This window comes from Rhinolophus hipposideros, assembly GCF_964194185.1.
Source record: "Rhinolophus hipposideros genome assembly, chromosome: 15".
Taxonomy (NCBI): domain Eukaryota; kingdom Metazoa; phylum Chordata; class Mammalia; order Chiroptera; family Rhinolophidae; genus Rhinolophus; species Rhinolophus hipposideros.
The window spans coordinates 24,278,671-24,298,152 of NC_138061.1; the positions used below are offsets into that span (position 1 = coordinate 24,278,671).

Consider the following 19,482-nt stretch of genomic DNA (forward strand, 5'->3'; position numbering starts at 1 on the left):
TTAGGGGCAGCTCTAGCCTCTGTGGAGTAAGGTTTTTGTTTCATATAGCATAGGGAAGTTTTCTGCAAAGCTCAGGGTTATAGTATGCATCTGTGACACGCACCTAGTTTAATTGGGATGGATAGATACCACCATCTCCGACAGTATGAAAGGACTGCTGACAGCTGATTTTGAGTCACAGCGACTTCCCTAACACCCCAGGATACTGTATTTTAGACTGCCATCTTAGCTCCCAGTTGTTTGTCCCTTGGCATGCTGAAAGTTTAGGAAGTCTTTCATTAACTATTTCAAATATGCAGGAATGTACAGAAAACAGTTTCATGAAGGCTTCACATTTGGCCATATTTCTTCCAGATCATTTTTTTTTTTTAAGAAAAAAAATTATATCTGTTTGAAACTTCCTTTGTCCCTTCCCTGGTCTTATTTCTTGACCTGTCTCCTCAGAGTAGCTTCTATTCTAAAGTTGGTTTATATCTTTTCTTCCCATGTTTTTATGTTATTAGTATGTAACACTAAACAATTTACAGAATTGTTTTAAACTACAACAATGATATCGAATGCTATCTTTTATTCCATAACTTGCCTTTTTAAACTAGCATTGTTTGAGTTTTACTTATATGATACATATTCATTTTTAACTACTGTGCATTTCATTCTATGAGTGTACTTCAGTTTATTCTGACTGATTATTAATGAAGAGTTGGGTAGTTTCTAGTTTTTCCTTACTATAAATAGTGCTGCAGGAATGCCCTTATCCAGGTCTCTGTGCACACACATGAGGATTTTCCTAGAGTCGTGCTATTCACATGTGGTGGGGGTCAGTACTTACCACCAGCTTTTTGATTCAGATCCACAATGCCATGAGTACAGAAATTGAGAATGGGTGTTTATAAGTTCGTACAGCCTTTCAACACAGTAATTTTATGTCTGTTGAATCTAGTAATAAAAACTGGAACTTGTGCTTTTGTTTTTAATATTTTTGCTAGTAATTCATTTTTATTATAATTTATAAAATATGATTCCTAACAGATTGAAGTGCCAAAAAACAAAAGTGTATTTTCCCACGGATTCCTGTAGAATATATATCTTGAAGTAGAATTGCTGGGTCATAGGGCATATACATCTTCAAATGTATAACATATTACCATATTGCTCTCCAAAGTGATTCTTCCATTCTACCTTCTCTTCAGCAGTTTGAGTTCCAATTTCTGTGCTACCATATTGAATTCCCATTTCTGCATATCCTCTTCAGCCCTTAGAATTATCACACTTTTAAAAATTTATGCCAGTTTGATGGTGGACATGGTATCACATAATTTCAATTAAATTTCCCTGATTACTAATAGTGTCGAATATTGTTTATTGGTCATTCAGGTTTTCCCTTTTTTTTGGTAGTATGTGAATTGCCTTTTAATATCATTGGTCCATTATTTGATTACTTTTTTAAGCTAATTTGTAGAAGTTATTTATATCTTCTGGATAGTAATCGTTTCCCAGGTTTATGCATTGCAAAATATCTTATCTCAACTTGTGACTTGTCTGAACTTTATGATGTTTTTGACATACGTATATGTTTAATTTTCATGTAATCAAATTCATCAATCTTTTCATTTCTTGTGCTTTTCCTGTCTTGTTTAAGAATTCTTTCTTAGCCCCAAAGTAAAAATTTTATTCTGAAAGTTTTGCTTTTCATATTTAGGCCTTGAATCCATCGGGAATTTATTTAAGTGTTTAGTGTGACATAGGCGTTCAGTTCTATTTTTTCCAAATGGCAAGCCAATTCTCTGCAGACTGTTTATTGAATAATTCATTATTTCCTCTGTTTATTTCTATTGTCACATCTGTTATGTAACAACAAGATCCTACATATGATTTGTTCTGTTGCTAGGGTCTATTTTGTTTCAATTTCTTGGTCTGGCCTCTTCAATATTGTTTCAATTATTATAGTTTTTATGTTAAGTCTTGCTATCTGGGAGAGTCAATTTCTCCTTGACTATTAGTAAAATTATCTTGTACTATTCTAGGTCTTTTATTCCTCTATGTAAATTTTAGAACCAACTCTAGTTCTGTAAAATACTGTATTGGGGTTTTGATTGGAATTGCATTACCTGTATACTTCACTTTGGAGAGAATTACAATATTTATGATATTAAGTCTCATAAATCTCTTATATTTCTCCATTTATGAGAAGTGTCATGATTTTCTTCTTAAAGTTCTTGCACATCTTTGTTGGAGATTTACTCATATATTCCTCAATTTTTTTGGTATAAATAGGCTCTTTGTTGAAGGTACTTCTTCTGACTGATTTTTGCTTTTGTATAGGTATGCTGTTTTTTTGTTTGTTTTTTAACAGTCTTGCTCAAAATGCTGCTATTTCTAATAGTCTCTTGGATTTCCCATGTGAGCAATCATATTGTCTTCAGATAAGGACAGTTTGGTTTTTTTATTGGTAGTCCCACATCTTTTAGCTCTATCTTACTGCTTTAGGCTATGCCTTGTTGAAAAGAAAGGGTGGTTACAGGCATTCTTGTTGTCTTCCTAACTTTAAATAGTCCCAGTGATGTTGACTGTTGTTAACTATTATCGGGTTAATGAAGTTTCCTTCTGCTGCTTGCTTGCCAAGAGTTTTTATCATGAATGGCTGTTAAAACTTTTAGAATTTTTTTTCTCTATCTGTTGGGATGACTATATAATTTTTCTTTTTAAAGATGTTATGTGAATTATGTTAATAGATTTTTTTTATTACTGAATTATTTTTGTCTTCCTGGGATAAACCCATTTCGTCATAATGTAGGAGATTCACCCCATTATACTTCTCATTTCTCTATATAGTTTGCTAGTGATTTCTTTAAAATTTTTACTTTTATTATCATAAATGAGATTGGCTTATAACTTTTTTCCTTGTACTCTCCCTGTCATCTTTTTGGGTTCTTTTTTCTTTCTTTTTTTTTTGTGTGTGTGTCATGGTTACACTAGCCTCTGTGTTCTGGAACATTTCGTATAAAATATGTATTATTTCTTCTTTGTAGTTTCGGTGGAACTCACTTGTAAAAACCATCTTGGTCTAGTGGGGTTTGTATTTTTTTTGTATTCTTGTTTGTTTTTTGTGGTAACATTTAACCTACTGATTTAATTTCTATATTAGATATAGGTCTATTCGGGTATTTGTTTCTAATTCAGTTCTGGTAGTTATAATTTTCTAGAAAGTTGTCCATTTCATATTTGGGGGTATAAATTTGTAGAATTCTTTTGCTTTTTAAAACACTCTACGAAATCTGTATGCTCCCTTTTTATTCCTGATGTTCTTTATTTGTGCCTTCTCTTTTGTTGGATCAATTTTGCCAGAGGTCTGCCTTATTTTATTTATCTTTTCACAGAACTGGATTTTAAATTGCTTGGTTCTGTTGTCACTTTTCTTTTCAATTAGCTTATTTACACTTATTTTTATTTCTTTCCTTCTACCTTTTTTTGAGGTTACTTATTGGTTTCTTTCTAACTTCTTGAGTTAATTCTTTAGTTTTCAGTCTTTTCTAATGGCAATATGTAAGATTATAAATTTCCTTCTAAGTTCTGCCTTAGGCATATCTCACGTTTTGAAATGTGTTTTATTACTGGTGTTCCATTTTAATTTTTAAAAAGTATTTCCATTATGATTTCTTCTTTGACTTAGGAATTATTAAAAGTATATTTAAATTTCTGATTCAATTGGTCTTCAGGGGGCTACCTTTTTGGTGATCCAACGTTGTTGGAATATAAATATAGTCAGAAAATATGATCTGTTATATGGATTCTTAAGAATTTGTGGAAATTTGCTTTGTGGCTTATCAGTACATGGTCCTTTTTTGGAAAGTGCTCTATATGTGCTTGAAAAGATTGAATGTATATTCACTACTTATTGGGTGCAGGTTTCTCTATATATAATTAGGTCAGGCTTATGAATGGTATTGTTCACATCTTATATATTCTTCTAGTTTTTGCCTTCTTGAGCTATCAATTACTGAGAGATGTGCGTTCAAATCTCTCACTGTGATCATGGATTTGTTGACTTATAATTTTTTTTCTTTATGTATTTTGGGGCTATATTATTAAGACATTCAGGTTCAGAATTGTTACATCTTCCTGGAGAATTGTGTCTGTTATGTAATAACCCTGTTTATCCCAAACATGCTTTTTGGCTTAAGGTCTATTTTGTCTGATGATAATACATAGCTATGCCTGATTTCTCTTGGTTAGTTATTTTCTTGATGTATCTTTTCACATCCTTTTACTTTCAACTTTTCTATGTCATTATGTTTTAGGTGTGTCTCTTGTAAACAGCATATAGCTGGATTTTGTTATCTAATCCAATGTGAGAATCTGTCTTTTCACTGGTGAGTTTAGTCTTTTTATATTTATTGTGGTTACTGCTATCTTTGGATTTTTTTATATCATTTAATTTTGTGCTATTTACTATGCATTTTTTATTTGCTTTTTTCCCCCTCTTTTTTGATTGGTATTTAAATTGATTGAATTTTCTTTATTCTTCCTTTTTACTTGATTGGAAGTTTTATATTCAGTTTCCAGAATGCATAAATAATCATTACTTGTAAAATGTTAAGACTTGACAAAGTCTAATGTTAATCATTCTTTCCATCCTCTTCTTGAACAATACCTGAGAATGCTTTAATTCTTACCACTGTCCCCCAGTTTTTCATGTTGTTGCCTAGTATTTGAGTTTTGTGTTGTTTTTATTCTCCTATTATCATCATCAATTCTTACAGTAAACATTTTGATTTACATGTGTTATGTAATTTTTCCTGTCTATTGCTTCTGGCAATTTGTTCTTTTGTCTGCCCTTTTTTTTTTTTTTAAATGAAGGCTAAGGAATGGAAAACTTACTCAGTATTCCTTGGCCTGAAATGCTTTTGTTTTATTCTTGAATGGTAATTTAGCCTATAGATGTAAGCTCAACTAAACTTATTATTCTTTGTTACTTTGGCAGTATTATTTTATTTTTGTTCGACTTCTTCTCTTTTCACTTTTAAGATTTTTCTCTCTGTCTTGGGTGTTTTTCAGTTTCACTAAGATGTATCTAGGTAGAGAAAAGCTGCTCAGTGGGCTGTGGGTAGTTTTTTAATTTCACTGGAGTTGCAGCTCTTTAGCGGTCTCGGTTTTAAACAGGACTCGCAGTTCTAATATCTCCAGGCCTCATCTCCTGGCCCTGCCTGGGCAATAACCCAAGTCCTCTCCCTTGCTTTTCTAATAACCTCCACCGCCGCGGCTGCCCCATATAGGCTCTCAGCTCGCCCTTTGCTTATGTCTCTTGAAGCTGTCCCATTCTTTCTTAGGATCTCAGCCATGCATTAAAAAACAAATTTGTTATATTTTGTGTAGCACTTTAAGGTGTTGTTAGCTGAAGGGTTTTCTCATTAGCCTACTCCACCATTTTTCTAGAGCTAGAAGTTTGGTCATGCTCTTTGTGGGTTTATCCACACACGTCAGAGAGCAGTGTTAAATGGGATTGCGGCAATAGTCCCCCCATGTTGAGACACCATTCTCTGAGTTCTAGCTGCAGACTCCAGATTCCTCACCTTTTATTCAGGTTTTACCTTAAGTTTCTGCTTATAGCTAAATTTTTAGTCCAACGGAACATAGTAGTCTATTTTTAGGTATGATAATGATTGATTTTATGCTGATGGGGAAATAGGTAGGTGTGCCTGAGAGTTGTTGATAAAGAATACTGTCTTCTGGAAAGAAAAAAACACTTGGAAGTTTTCTTTCCATTATGCACTTCCCCCTGGGGCCAGAGATGTGTTAAAAATACTCACTTTCTTTGGCTAAAAAGGAGAATTGAGAATGTTTTTCAAGAATTGCAGTGATTGAAATGAAAGAGTAATTAGAGTCTTGCTTTCCTGGTGCTGGGTCCTTTGGTTAGGCCAGAGGTTTACTAAGGATGTTCTCTTGTTTTCCCTGCCTGTAATTGCCTGCGGAAGCCAGCTTGTTCATTCCCAACACTTGTTTCACATCTTCAGGTGAATTATCCTGCTTTCTCTTCTAACTCTTACAGCAGTCAGAATACTTCTCTGATACTTTCATTGTGTCATTTCCTGGTGATAACAGTCAATCTTGAGTATATTAAAGCTAAATTCTTTAGCCTGTTTCTCAAGAAAGGGATCTTCTGGCTTCTTTCTATTCTTATTTTTTGTTGTCTTCTCTTGTCAGCTAGCTCTGTATCACCTCTTCCTTGTGACTTGCTCATTTGTACCTACTTGTCTTTGTGTATGCCTTCTGCCATGTCCTCCTAAGTTGGGTCCGTTATTTTCTTTAAGATTTCTTCCCCAAGGCCTTCTTTGGTTTAACTTATCTTCCTTATTCTTTCTTTGTCCTGCCACATTATATAATTGTCCTATCTTGCCATGCATTTATGTTGCTCTGTTTTTGTTCTGAGTACTTCCATGAACTATGTATCTTTTTTCCCATTAGCTCATGGACCATTGCTATTTAATCCCATGAAGTACTGGAACTGTTAACCTTTTGTACTCCTCTCTTCCCACAAAATTAGCACTGTCAAAATAGAACAGTGAAGTAGGAAATTTCCTTTTTTCCATTGAGTTGTTTACAGTTTGGGTAAATAAAACTTAATAAAACAATTAGCCCATAGCGCCTTATATAGTTAAATGTTAGGCTTTGTGCTGCTGATCTAAGTACCTGCAGAACTAGGGAAATGTTTTTGAATGTGTCTTTTGTGTATAATTATAGAAGCAGAGAAGATTGCAGAAGTGGCAAAAATTCAGTTTCAGCAGAAGGTGATGGAGAAAGAAACTGAAAAACGCATTTCTGAAATTGAAGGTACCTCAGGGAATGAAGAGGCTCTGACTATCTGAGCTGCCTCCGTGCCTCAGGAATTGGGCTCTTGATTGTGGTGGGTGGGAAGGCCATGGATGGAATCATCTCAGCTGGAGGAAGCAGCTGGCCTCATATTCTAGACAGAGTTTTTTTAAATTACATATCTAGCTCTTGGTTTGGTTTGTGACTATGGGCAACTCAACCTTTTCATTTTCCGTCCTTAAATTGGGGTTTATTAGCTCCCACTTTGTTCTCAAGCAGTATGATAATTACCCATAATCAGTTGTAAAGAATGTACAAGATGAAGAAACCCCACCAAACTAGTTTCTCTTCTACCTGTCAACCAAAACAGAAGAAAACAAAACAAAACTTGCTGGGAAGAAGGCCTAGTTTTCACAGAGGCTCTCAAACGGTCCTTGATTTCACATAGTGAGATACTGCTGTTCTTAGCTCACAGTCTTGAAGACCAAACATTCAGCCTCTTTTGCTTATATACTACTGCTTTTTATTATTCTGTCTTAACTGATTCTGGATGAAATTCGGAAGGGGTGGAGACAATGCAATAAACAGAGCAGAGCTTTCATGTCTGGACGTAGTGATTTCACTTGAAGCTGAGAGCCTAGGTGTGAGGCTTTGGGTGATGATAGGTGGGGTGGAGGTAAGAAGGAACAACTTTAGATGGAAAATGAGGTGAACTAAGAGTTATTCAACAGTGACAAGAGTGTTCCCCTTTGAGAATGAGCTGTCTGGGGACTGGGATTTGAAACTGCTAGTATTGTTGAAGTAATGTAAGTGATCAAAGTATCAGGCAGTGGTGAAAGGTACTCTTTCTTAAAGTAGAGTCTGAACTCATGCCCAGCTGAGGAACTGTATTGCAATTCCTTTGTTGTAAACACCCTGACCATTTTTTTTGCTAGATGCTGCGTTCCTGGCCCGAGAGAAGGCAAAAGCAGATGCTGAATATTATGCTGCACATAAATATGCCACCTCAAACAAGGTAACTGGCTCTCCACGTCACCCTTCTAGTAATTGTTTGGGGTTTGTTTTCCCTTGGGGGGAAACAATGTATGGGGGCTCTAATGTAATAGAGACAGTTTTGTCCAGTGTCTGGGAAGGGTGATTACCTTCACACCGGCTAGAATCAGCCAATCACTTAGCAAGACATATAGCACACTCATTGGATAGGGAATTTTGTATATTTCCTTATAAAAGCGGGGAGCTAGGCCAAAGGCAAGCGGATATATAAATACAAATGCCATATAGCCGTTCATTTGTACTGCTATATAAGAGCTCAATATTCAGGAAAGTTGAGGGAGAATGACAAAAATGATGGGAGAAGAGTAAAGTTCACTTAGAATTGCGTCTCAGATAAGGTGACGTTTTTGGGTAGATGCTAAGTTTGTTGACAGCAGTATTTCTTGTCAGAGACATTCTTGGTGTTTTGGAGTGAGGTACTTTCTCACTGTTGAAGACTGTCTCACACTTATGGGGTATTTTGCATCCCTGACCCTTGTCTACTAAATGTCAGTTGTGCTTACCAATTATTTTAACAATCAACATCCCCCCCTAACCCCTGTGCACAAACATTTCCTAATGTCTCCAGTTGAGTACTGCTGGTTTGCTAGACTTAAAAATGTTCTAGTCATGAGGAATTTCATGTGTAATAACTTGAGAAAGGAGGTTTGCTGGTCTATAGGACCAATTTTTATGTAGAGACTGGGGTAGAATTAGGTCTAGAGAGTATAGGCCTAATTCGCAAGAATTATTTGTCAGCTAGAACACCTATGGTATTCTGGGAAGCGAAGGATATGACCAAGGTTTATAAGGTTATTAGTTATCAAGTAGATTGCAACAGAGAGCACAGAGGTTGCTGTGGTGTTTGATACATTTGAAGAATTAAAGTCAAGATTTAAGGTTTTGAAAAGGCTTAAACTCTTTCGATTTAGAAAGGAACAACAAGATTTAGAAAGGAACAACATAATATATATTCAGAAGAAATGAAATACAATAGGTTGATACAGTGAGAGTTGTTGGTACTTTAAAATCCAATGTAAATTCAGAAATAAACTTGACATTGAAGGACACAGCTCTATAGAAACAAAATGAAGTTTGGTCAAGATGAAGGCTAGATGAGAAATTTGAGTTTACGAAACTAGCAATACAAATCTGTCACAGGAGAGACTGGCCAGGCACAAGTATCAAGACCTTGTCATTGAGGTTCGCCTTATGCTACAAGGGGCAGTTGTTTTATTTCACTTTGAAAAATGCTATTCAGATATTGACCCATTTTAACAAGGGTTTAGGAAGTAATTTGGTTGTGCACTGACCAGCTTTGATGGCAGTGTTTCAGCAGAGGGTATGAGTCAATTGGAGAGCGTATAGATCCAGGGAGTGGAAGATGCCAGAGCGCCATGAAGGACAAGGTGGGCATCTGCCTGGAGCACAGGCTGACACGAGATGAGGAGGGGATCACTAGGGAAGGTTCTGAGGGACTTTTGGAGGAGTACATTTTAGGGAACATTGGAAATGAATGAGTTTTAATCAAACCCAGAGAGATTTTGGTTGGCTGTATCTTAGCACCATGATTTAAACAAAACAAAACGCTGTGACAGGGAAAGAGATCTGGTGATTGACAGACATCTGTCCATCACAAACATTTTAAACATTCAGCTTCTGGGTGGAGGCAATAGGCCAGATAAGGTGATTTCTTGAGATCTTTTCCATTTCTGGAATGTGGTCAAGAAAAGCAGAATCACAGATCATTGGTTATAAGGTTACGAGCCCAGGCCCTTTCTTTGACCCTCTGCCACTCTGATCCATTGACCTGTTCACTTCTCAAGAGAACTAGCTGAAACTTCCAGATTGATTCCAGGTTTAATCCATATAGATGAAATCACAAAGTATTTATGAAAGCACTTTATCGGCCCTGAGTCACTATAGAAATGTAATTATCATTTCTTTGTGAGTTATCATTCATTGTTCCCCAATCCCCCCTCCCCAATCCTTTTTTTTTTTCTTTTCTTTTAAATTAAATAAAAATGAACACCATCTACATGAGGACAGGATCTTGCTGAAGGAACCTTAAGTCTGGAGTGTAGCTATTAAGGGGATAGCCACGCTTCACAGCGAGAGAGCTTCACAGCGAGAGAGGGTCATTGGCAATGATTCCAAGTTGAGGAATGATACTCAGAAGAGCAGGAGGGAAAATGTGTGTGAGGAAAGAGAGATGACTGCTGCACCACAGTGTCCTGATGCTTTTGCCCTTATTTGTCCCCACACAGCACAAATTGACCCCGGAGTATCTGGAGCTCAAAAGATACCAGGCCATTGCTTCTAACAGTAAGATCTACTTTGGTAGCAGCGTGCCTAACATGTTCGTGGACTCCTCGTGTGCTTTGAAATATTCAGATGTTAGGACTGGAAGCAGAAGCTCTCCTCTCCTCTCGAAGGAGGCTCTGGAAGCCTCTGGAGAGAGCCCCATCCAAAAGAAGGAGAGCATAGGTTGATGCAAGAGGTGGAAATGTTCTCCCATATCAAAATGTGGCCCAAGGGGTTAAATGGGAACAATGGTTTAACGACTCTCCCTGCTCGTCTGTTCTGCCTCTCCTGTGGTAGTCCTGGCTTTTCAGCTGATTCCAGGATAGAGCCAGCTGTCTGACCCCCAAATGGTCTTTTCAGCCACAGTTTTATCAAGTATGCTGTGTGTGTTCCTTTCTAAACTGGTACTCATGAATGAGGGAAAGTCTGATGCTAAGGTACTGTCTGCACTGCAATGTTAAACACTAGATACATAACAAGCTGTGTTTTCCTAAGCTGAGATCTATTAAATGATGTTTACAATGGTCCCCAGGGAAAGTGCTCAGCTATTCAAGAGACAGAAGGCCAGAGAGGAGACAGCCAGGATGTGGTAAGTGTAAAGACTCCTTACACCTGGGACCCAGGCTGTCCTTAGGGTCTAGTCCCAGCATTCATCCGTGTCATTAGCATCTAGTCTGCTGAAGTTCCCCAGGAAATGATCTTCCACTTGAGCAATTTACTTGATAGATTTGCACTTTTGTTTTCCTACAGTCAACTTGGTGGCTTGCTGGGATATGCACCTTGCCACTCAACCAGAGATTCCTCCTAGAGATTCCTATTCACAAGTTTTTTGCATTAGTAGGCTCAGAGCTAGAGCTTGGTTTAAAGGTTGGGGTGAGATGAAACCTTTACTTCGAACCAAAGCTCTGGGGCCCTGCATTCTCCATTGAGTGGTGACTGTCTGTGTCACTGCCCTAGGCTGTGTGTGACTAAGGTGCCTGGTTTCTAGCTACAGACAACTCCTTCTGTGTCACCTCTCAGCTCTGGCTAGCCAAGAGCGGACAGGGCTTCCACCGGAAACAGCAGCATACATTTCCTAGCTGTTCACTGCATGGTGTGTATCATAACTGCAGGAAGTTTTTATTTTGAAAACTGGATTTGGGGTACATTTATTTGCCCCAGTACCTCTGCCTAAAGGCCAATTTCTAGGCTGCCGTGGTTACCGGCACACCTATTCTCCTCAATGTTGTTCACCAGGAGCCCTATGGTGTGGAACGGAGAGTAACTTAGAGCATCCTTGTCTCCTGCCCGCCTAGCTGTGAGATGCAGGAATCAAAGTTCTCCAACTTGATTTCACCTTCCCTAGGAGATCAGAATCCCACTGACTTCCGGGGCAGCCAGTGGCTTTAATCTTCCATGAGAGGATGACAGGGTTAGTTAGCCTGTGGCTGTGGGCAACCTGTTTCATCTGGACTTCTTTCCTGTGAAGATTAACTTTCCTGAAGTAGCGTGCCCGTAGTAGTTAGGCCTGAGCTGTGCGCAGCCTGAGTTTGTAGACTATGTTCAAGCCGGACAGGAAAGTCCTGCGACGCTTCCAGCAAGCTAGCCGACTGTCAGTCCCGTCAGCCTCGTGACAGCTGTGGGTTGTGCCAAACACTATGGGAAAGGAGTCCCAGATCTGAGCGGGTCTTTTCCCGGGCCTTATCCTTACAGAGGGATTTGTAATATGGAGGGAATGAATCATTTTTTCGTTTTGCTCATTTACTTGTATACATTCTCTTTACGACCGAATTTTGTGTTCTCTAGCTCTCCTTAAAAATTTTTTTGAACTATAAAAATAAACTCTTCACCTGTCATCCATTGTTGCTGCAGATAAATAATGATTGTTGTGGGAAATCTGGATCATTGACCTTTGTGCTTTCATTCCTGGAGATGTTTCCTATTCCCGTGAGCTAAAAGCGGCTGCCCCAGAGTGACGGGTGTGGGTTGTATTACAAGGCACAGGCTCTGGTGGCAGAGCTGAGGCACAGGGAACTCCATTGTGAAGTTTTACAAAAAATACTTCCACTTGAACTCCCTCCCGGTGGAGTGTGCTTCTCTGTGCTCACTTGAGCCCTGAGTCTGTCCCTCCTTCAGGGATGTGTCTTTCGGCAAATATACACTGTAATCTTGAGTCTAAATTTATATGTGAAATGCTACCTTTTTTAAAAAAAAAAAACTAAATAAAATTATTTTACTATCAGTGATTTGTGTTTTCTATATGTCTCCATGCTTTTTTTTTTTTAACTTGTATTTATTTTAAGTGTGTTTTTCCAGGACCTCTCAGCTCTAAGTCACATAGTTGTTTCAATCTAGTTGTGGAGGGTGCACCTCACACTGGCCCATGTGGGGATTGAACCAGCAACCTTGTCGTTAAGAGCATCGCGCTCTAACCAACTGAGCTAACCGGCCACCTTTCCATTCGTTTCTGTTGTCTTAATGGGCTTCACAGGCTGTCTTGCCCATTTCACTAGGTAGCCACTTTATTTACTAGTTTTACTTAACTTTAGAGGCTTTTTTCTTATACTATTCCCAGAACACTGCCTCCCTGGTATAAGAATTTTTTAATAATTTTTTTCAATTACATTTGGCATGCAATATTATACTATTGGTTTCAGGTGTACAACATAGTGATTAGACATTTATATAACTTATGAAGTGATCACCCCCGTAAAGCTAGTACCTGGTATAAGAGTTTTGTAAGCAGGGTTTTTACCCTTTCCTGACTCACGGAATTTACCAAGGGATGTTCTTCTGATTCTTTATGGGATGCAGCCAGCTGCAGAGGAGAAGAGGGAGGATGGAGCAGTGTGCCCCGTGGAGACGGCCTGAGAGCTGGAGGAAGGTAGGAGGCAGTTATCTTGAGGCACAGGAAGGACAAATTGTAGAAATTGTAACTGGCAATGATATGGTCTAACTCACCACGAATGTAGGTGTTAGCCCAAGAGCCAGACTTGGGCCCATCTTCCCAGACTCAGCATGCCGTCCAAAGGACAATTCAGTGATGCTGGGGCAGCAGGGCTTGAGGATTGGGAGTTTTGAGGAAAGCAGCCCTTTACTTGGATTCTGTGGGATCTGACCCCATAGTAATCTACATCTGCTGCTGCAAACCAGGGAAATGTAATTCAAACTATCCCTGAGTGTAGTCTTTTGGTAGGTATTAAAATGAAGTGACTTAGAATTAAGTGATTTCTTCCTCTTGCTGTGGGAAGGAATTTCATAAATTAGAAGTTATGGCTTCTAATTGCTTTAGGATTACGTCCCAGATGTGTGTGTACAAAGCTCTTCATGATTTGGCCCCCACTGCCCTCTCTAGCACAGATCCTTGAATGTACCTTCTGTCTGTGTCTTTGCATATACTTTTCCATCTGCCTGGCTCACTTTTCCTCCCCTGTAGCTCCAGCTTTCCTTTGCTAACTCTTAACGAGTCTTCACTTCTTCAGAGAAGTCACCCTGAACTCCTTGCCCAGGTCAGCACCCTACATTTTCCCCTTTGTAATCTTTCACACACCTCGCATTACCTGCTTGCTGTCTGTTCTCAGAAATGTTCAGCTGTCTGGGCACAGGGACTGTGACAGGGGTCTTCCCTGGGGTAGTAGCTATTGCTCGTGCCTGACATGGTACCTGGCCCATGTGAGTCAGTTTTGTTGCATGAAAGAACAAAAGGATGAATGTGAAATGCAGGTTACGTGAGTAGTGGGAAAAAAGGACAGAAGTTAGGCTAGAGTGTCTGTTTCAGGACTCAAGGAGAAGCATAGGAAGTTATCTAACATCGCTGAACCTGTTCACCTATCCTTGCAGGGCTCGTCAGTGGGTCCAGCAAGATATGTTTATGCATCTAGCATAGCGATTTGCACATGGTGATTGTGGCTGTGTTTCTTCACCCAGTCTGTAGGAGTCAGTATGTCTCTGTCTCTCAGGAGACTAAGTTCCCATAGTGGAGAGAGCATAGCGCCTGATACATGTGAGTGCATCGTAAAAGACACATTTAGTGATGTCTTCAGCAGCCATGAGCTAAGCTAGCTGGATTTTAAACCTCAGCCACAGCCCTCCGGGGAAATCTCAACAAGCTGGCCCTCAGCTTCTTGGCTTTCTCTTGGTCTCTTGTCTTTGAATAAATGTGTAGAACTACAGTTGGCCTTGAGCAATGCAGGGGTTAGGGACACCAACCCCCTTCCCAGTCAAAAATCTGTGTATAACTTTAGACTCCTAAAAAAGCCTATAGTTGATGAACACTATTTTGTATGTTTACTGTGTATTATGTACTGTGTTATAATTAAGTTGTGAGGGTGGAGCCCTTATGAATGAAATTAGTGCCCTTATAAGAAGAGACATGAGAAAGATGTCTCTCTCTTTTAGCCATGTGAGGACACAGCAAGAAGGCAGCCATCTGCAAACTACGAAGAGGGCTCTCACCAGACACCAAATCTGCTAGCACCTTGATCTTGGACTTCCCAGCCTCCAGGACTGTAAGAAATGTTGTTTAGGCTGCCTAGTTTATGTGATTTTGTTACAACAGCCCAAGCAGACTAAAACCATCTAATTCTATTTTATCTTCCAAACTGTTTTATCTTTCCTTCCTTTCTTTCTGTAAGTATATATTGGGTATCTAGTATGTGCTAGTTGTTGAGGCAACAAAAAGGCTTAAAGCCTTGGGGGGTGGGGTAAGCAAATAAAGGCAAATATAGTGTGGTAAGTAACATAGCATAGTGGTCACTGCATGCAAAGGGCACAAATGAGCGTCAGCCCAGTCTAGTCATTTCTAGGAGGCAACGTCAGATTTGAGCCAAATTTTAAAGGATGAACAGGAGGTAGCCAGGCAGCTGAAGAGTGGTGGTGACGGTGGAATGTGTTCCAGGGAGAGGGATCACCAGATGTTACTGTATTTTAAGAAGCAATGCAGGGCCGGCCCAGTGGCTCAGGTTGGAGCTCCGTTCTCCTAACTCCAAAGGCTGCCGGTTCGATTCCCACATGGGCCAGTGGGCTCTCAACCACAAGGTTGCCAGTTCAACTCCTCAAGTCCCGCAAGGGATGGTGAGCTCCAACCCCCTGCAACTAAGATTAGACACAGCACCTTGAGCTGAGCTGCCTCCCGGATGACCCAGTTGGTTGGAGGGCAGGCTGTCAACCACAAGGTTGCCAGTGCGATTCCTCGAGTCCCACAAGGGTGGTGGGCAGTGCTCCCTGCAACTAAGATTGAACATGGTACCTTGAGCTGAACTGCCGCTGAGCTCCTGGATGGCTCAGTTGGTTGGAGCGTGTCCTCTCAACCACAAGGTTGCCGGTTCGACTCCCGCAAGGGATGGTGGGCTGTGCTCCCTGCAACTAGCAACGGTAACTGGACCTGGAGCTGAGCTGCGCCCTCCACAACTAAGACTGAAAGGACAACAACTTGACTTGGAAAAAAGTCCTGGAAGTACACACTGTTCCCCAATAAGGTCCTGTTCCCCTTCCCCAATAAAATCTTTAAAAAACCCCCACAATTTACTGGGTTCCCTTGTCTCAACAGTGCCACACATGCATTTCACATGTGTTGAACCACAGGGATCCTCCCACACTATGAAAGCTGCAGTCATTCTGCACATAACTCAGATATGCACAAGAATAACATCTGCAGGAACAACTCTCAACCAGTGGGAGATAGGAGTGCAAGTGGTCAGAGAGGAGCTGACCTCTAAAACCTTTATCATGGAGACAGCACCACTCATGATACATCATGAGAAACAATGTGAACATCAAATTAAATATAATTCAACAAATGTTTGTTAAGTGCCTAGAATGTATCAGAAAACAAACTATGAAGTATCGGACCAACAGTGAACAAAATAGTGAATAAGACATAACATCTCTGCTGTCTCAGAATCAACAATCTCATGGCAAGGTAGTGCTACGTCTGTGTGAAAACAGAGAAGAGGGAATATTGAAAGAGAAAGCATGCTAGCCAGTTAAAGATCAGGGGATAGCAACAATAAAAAGACAACCCAATTTTTACATTGGCAAAGGATGTCAATAGACATTCCTTCAGAGAAGATACATAAATGGCCAATAAGAACACAGAAGATATTCAGCATCATTAGTCATTAGGGAAATGCCAATCAAAACCACAAGAGATACCACTTCACACCCACTGGGATGGCTATAAAAGGTGGTAGCAAGTGTTGGCAAGGATGTGGGAAAATTGGAATCCTCATAATACTGATAGTAGGAATGTAAAATGGTGCAGCTACTTTGGAATATATTTTGACAGTTCTTCAAAATGTTAAACATTTACCATATGACCCAGAAATTCCACTTCTAGGTATCTACTTAAAAGAACTAGAACATGTCCACACAAATTGAACTGTATAATTTTAAAAGGTGACTTGTGTGGTATGTGAATTATGTCTCTAAAAGCTGTTATAAAATAAATAATAAAGGCTCAGGTGATAGTGTGAAGACCTCAGTTCAAGAACCTTCCAGCAATGGAACAAAGTTTAATGTAGGCAAACCATATTAATTAATAAGAATGGGAGCACCCAAAGATGAGACTGGCAAAGTAGGTGTCAAGAGAGGGAAAGGTAGAGGTAGATCATGGTGGGCCTTCTAAGTCTTGTTACATGTCAGTGACTTTTTCCAAAAGTTAGAAACAGATCTTTCAAGCAACACCTTTCAGAATTTAAAATTAAAAACGCAATACCATTTTCATTAGCACCCCAAAACCTGAAATACATAGGTATAAGTCTAAAAAATATGTACAAGGTCTAGTTGAGGAAAATCACAAAACTGATGAAAAAAATCAAAGAACTAGATAAAAGGAGAGGTATTTCAAGTTCATGGATAAAAAGACTCAATATTGTCAAGATGTTACTTCTTCCCAACTTGATCTATGGATTCCATGCAATTGCCATCAAAATCCCAACAAGTTATTTTGTGGATACTAACTGATTCTAAAGTTTATGTGGAGAGGCAAAAGACCCAGAATAGGCAACACAACAGTGATGGAAGGAACAAAGAGGACTAACATAACCTGACTTTAAGACAATATAAAACAGCAGTAATCAAGAGAGTGTGGTATTGGCATAAGCATAGACAAGTAGGTAGGTGGGACAGAACAGAGAGCCCAGAAGTAGACCCACATAAATATAGGCAACTGATCTTTGACAAAGAGCAAAGGCAACTCAATGGAAAGAAAGATAATCTTTTCAACAATAGTGGTGGAACAACTGGACATCCACATGCAAAAAAGTGAATTGAGACACAGACCTTATACCCTTCACAAATATTAACTCAAAATGGGTCCTAGACCTACATGTAAAACACAAAATTATATAACTCCTAGACGATAACAGGAGAAAAATCTAGATGACCTGGGGTATGGCTCTGACTTTTTACATATGACACCAAAGGCGCAATTGATGAAAACTAATTGATAAGCTGCTGTACTTCATTAAAATAAAAAACTTCTCTGCAAAAGACAATGTCAATAGAATGAGAAGACAAGCACTGACTGAGGAAATATTTGCAAAAGACATCTGATAAAGCACTTATCCATAATATACAAAGGACTTAAAACTCAACAATAAGAAAATAACCCAATTGAAAAATGAGCCAAAGACCTTAGCAGACATCTCATCAAAGAAGATATACAGATGGCAAGTAAGCATATGAAAAAATGCTCCTCGTATGTCATCAAAGCAATGCAAATTAAAACCAGATCACCACCACACACCTGTTAGAATGGCCAAAATTCAGAACACTGACACCACCAAATGCTTGTGAGGATGTAGAGCAACAAGAACTCTCATTCACTGCTGATGGACATGCAAAATGGTACAGCCACTTTGTAAGACAGTTTTGTCTTACAAAACTAAACATCCTCTTACCATATGATCCAGCAATTGCACCCCTTGGTATCTGCTAAAATGAACTGAAAACTTATGTCCACACAGAAACCTGCACACAGATGTTTATTCATATTTGCCCAAACCTGGAAGCAACCAAATTGTCCTTCAGTATGTGAGTGGATAAACTGGGGTAACTCCAGACAATGGAATATTACTCAGTGCTAAAAAGAAATGAGCTATCAAGTCATGAAGAGACATGGAGAAACCTTAAATGCATATTACTAAGTGAAAGAAGCCAATCTGAAAAGGCTATCTGTTGTATGATTCCAAACTATGACATTCTGGAAAAGGACAAACTATGGAGACAATAAAAAGATTAGTGATTACCTGGGGTTAGGGAGAGGGAGAGATGAGTAGGCAGAGCATAGAGGATTTTTAGGCAGTGAAAATATTCTATATGATACTATAATGGTGAATACACGTCATTATATATTTGTCAAAACCCATAGAATGTACATCAGCAAGAGTGAACAGTAATGGACTTTGGACATTGGTATTCATAATGATGTGTCAAGTGTAGGTTCACTGATTGTAACAAATAACCACTATTTTATTTAACCCCCCTTCTTCCATTCCCCCCCACCCCCCAATTCTGGTTCAAGCCGTTGTTTCTCAGTCTAGTTGTGTAGGACACAGCTCCCTGGCCCGTGCTGGTATTATGAGCCTTGCGCCCCCCCCACTCTCTGCCTCCCCCCCCCCACTTATCCCTTTCCCCCTTCCCCCCCTCCCACAGTCTGTTGGTGGGCAGCTCACAGCTGCTCACAGCCGCCCAGTTCCAGGGAAAGTCGTTGTTTACAATCTTAGCTGTAGAGGGCACAGCTCACTGTCCCATGTGGGAATCGAACCGGCAATCTCAGTGTTAGGAGCGTGGCACTCCAACCACCTGAGCCACCGGCTGGCCCTCAAATAACCACTTTGGTGCACAATTTTGATGGTGGGGTGTGGGGACAGAGCCCCAGAAAGCAGTTTCCAGGCTCTTGGCCTCACACAGAAAGGTGCTGGCTCAGGTAGTAAATGGCCATCAACTTTGATTGGATGGCCATCGGCTGTGGCTAGTTGGCCGTCAGCTGTAACCAGTGAGCCATTGGCCAGTAATATAACTGCGGTGGCTACGCTGGCAGAAAAATGGGGGCTAGCAAGAGCGGATTGCAGAGAGGCGGATGCCGCCGGTGAGAATATAGTGATATGACTCCCCTACTTACGGCTCCGTGGGTGTTCCTTTTTGGCCTCACCATGTCCTGCATTCCTGTGTGGGGAGCAGGAGCAGAGATCTTGCAGGAGACCCCGCACGACACATACAAAGAAGAGGACTGCGGGAAATTGAATGTAGTCTTTACCTTTACAGTCCTTACTTGTAATACTGGATTAGACCTCAGAAGGGGGTAGAGGTCATGGTAAATTGACAGCAAACTCTCCAGCCCAGTTTTTTGAAGGCAAC

At 39.8% G+C, this 19,482-nt stretch overlaps 1 protein-coding gene across 3 annotated transcripts in view; it reads left to right on the forward strand.

The window, feature by feature from the left end:
* Positions 1–12,363, forward strand: part of ERLIN1 (ER lipid raft associated 1) — a 29,567-nt gene extending 17,204 nt beyond the window's left edge. The window contains exons 10-14 of one of the 3 annotated variants that reach the window (XM_081074149.1): positions 6,739–6,828; positions 7,743–7,822; positions 10,107–10,164; positions 10,676–10,732; positions 11,489–12,363. In XM_081074149.1, coding sequence (XP_080930275.1) covers positions 6,739–6,828; positions 7,743–7,822; positions 10,107–10,164; positions 10,676–10,732; positions 11,489–11,532 — 329 coding nt within the window. In that variant the 3' untranslated portion in view covers positions 11,533–12,363. The other 2 variants (XM_081074148.1, XM_081074147.1) reach the window with 2 other exon arrangements.
* The last annotated feature ends 7,119 nt before the right edge of the window (positions 12,364–19,482 follow it).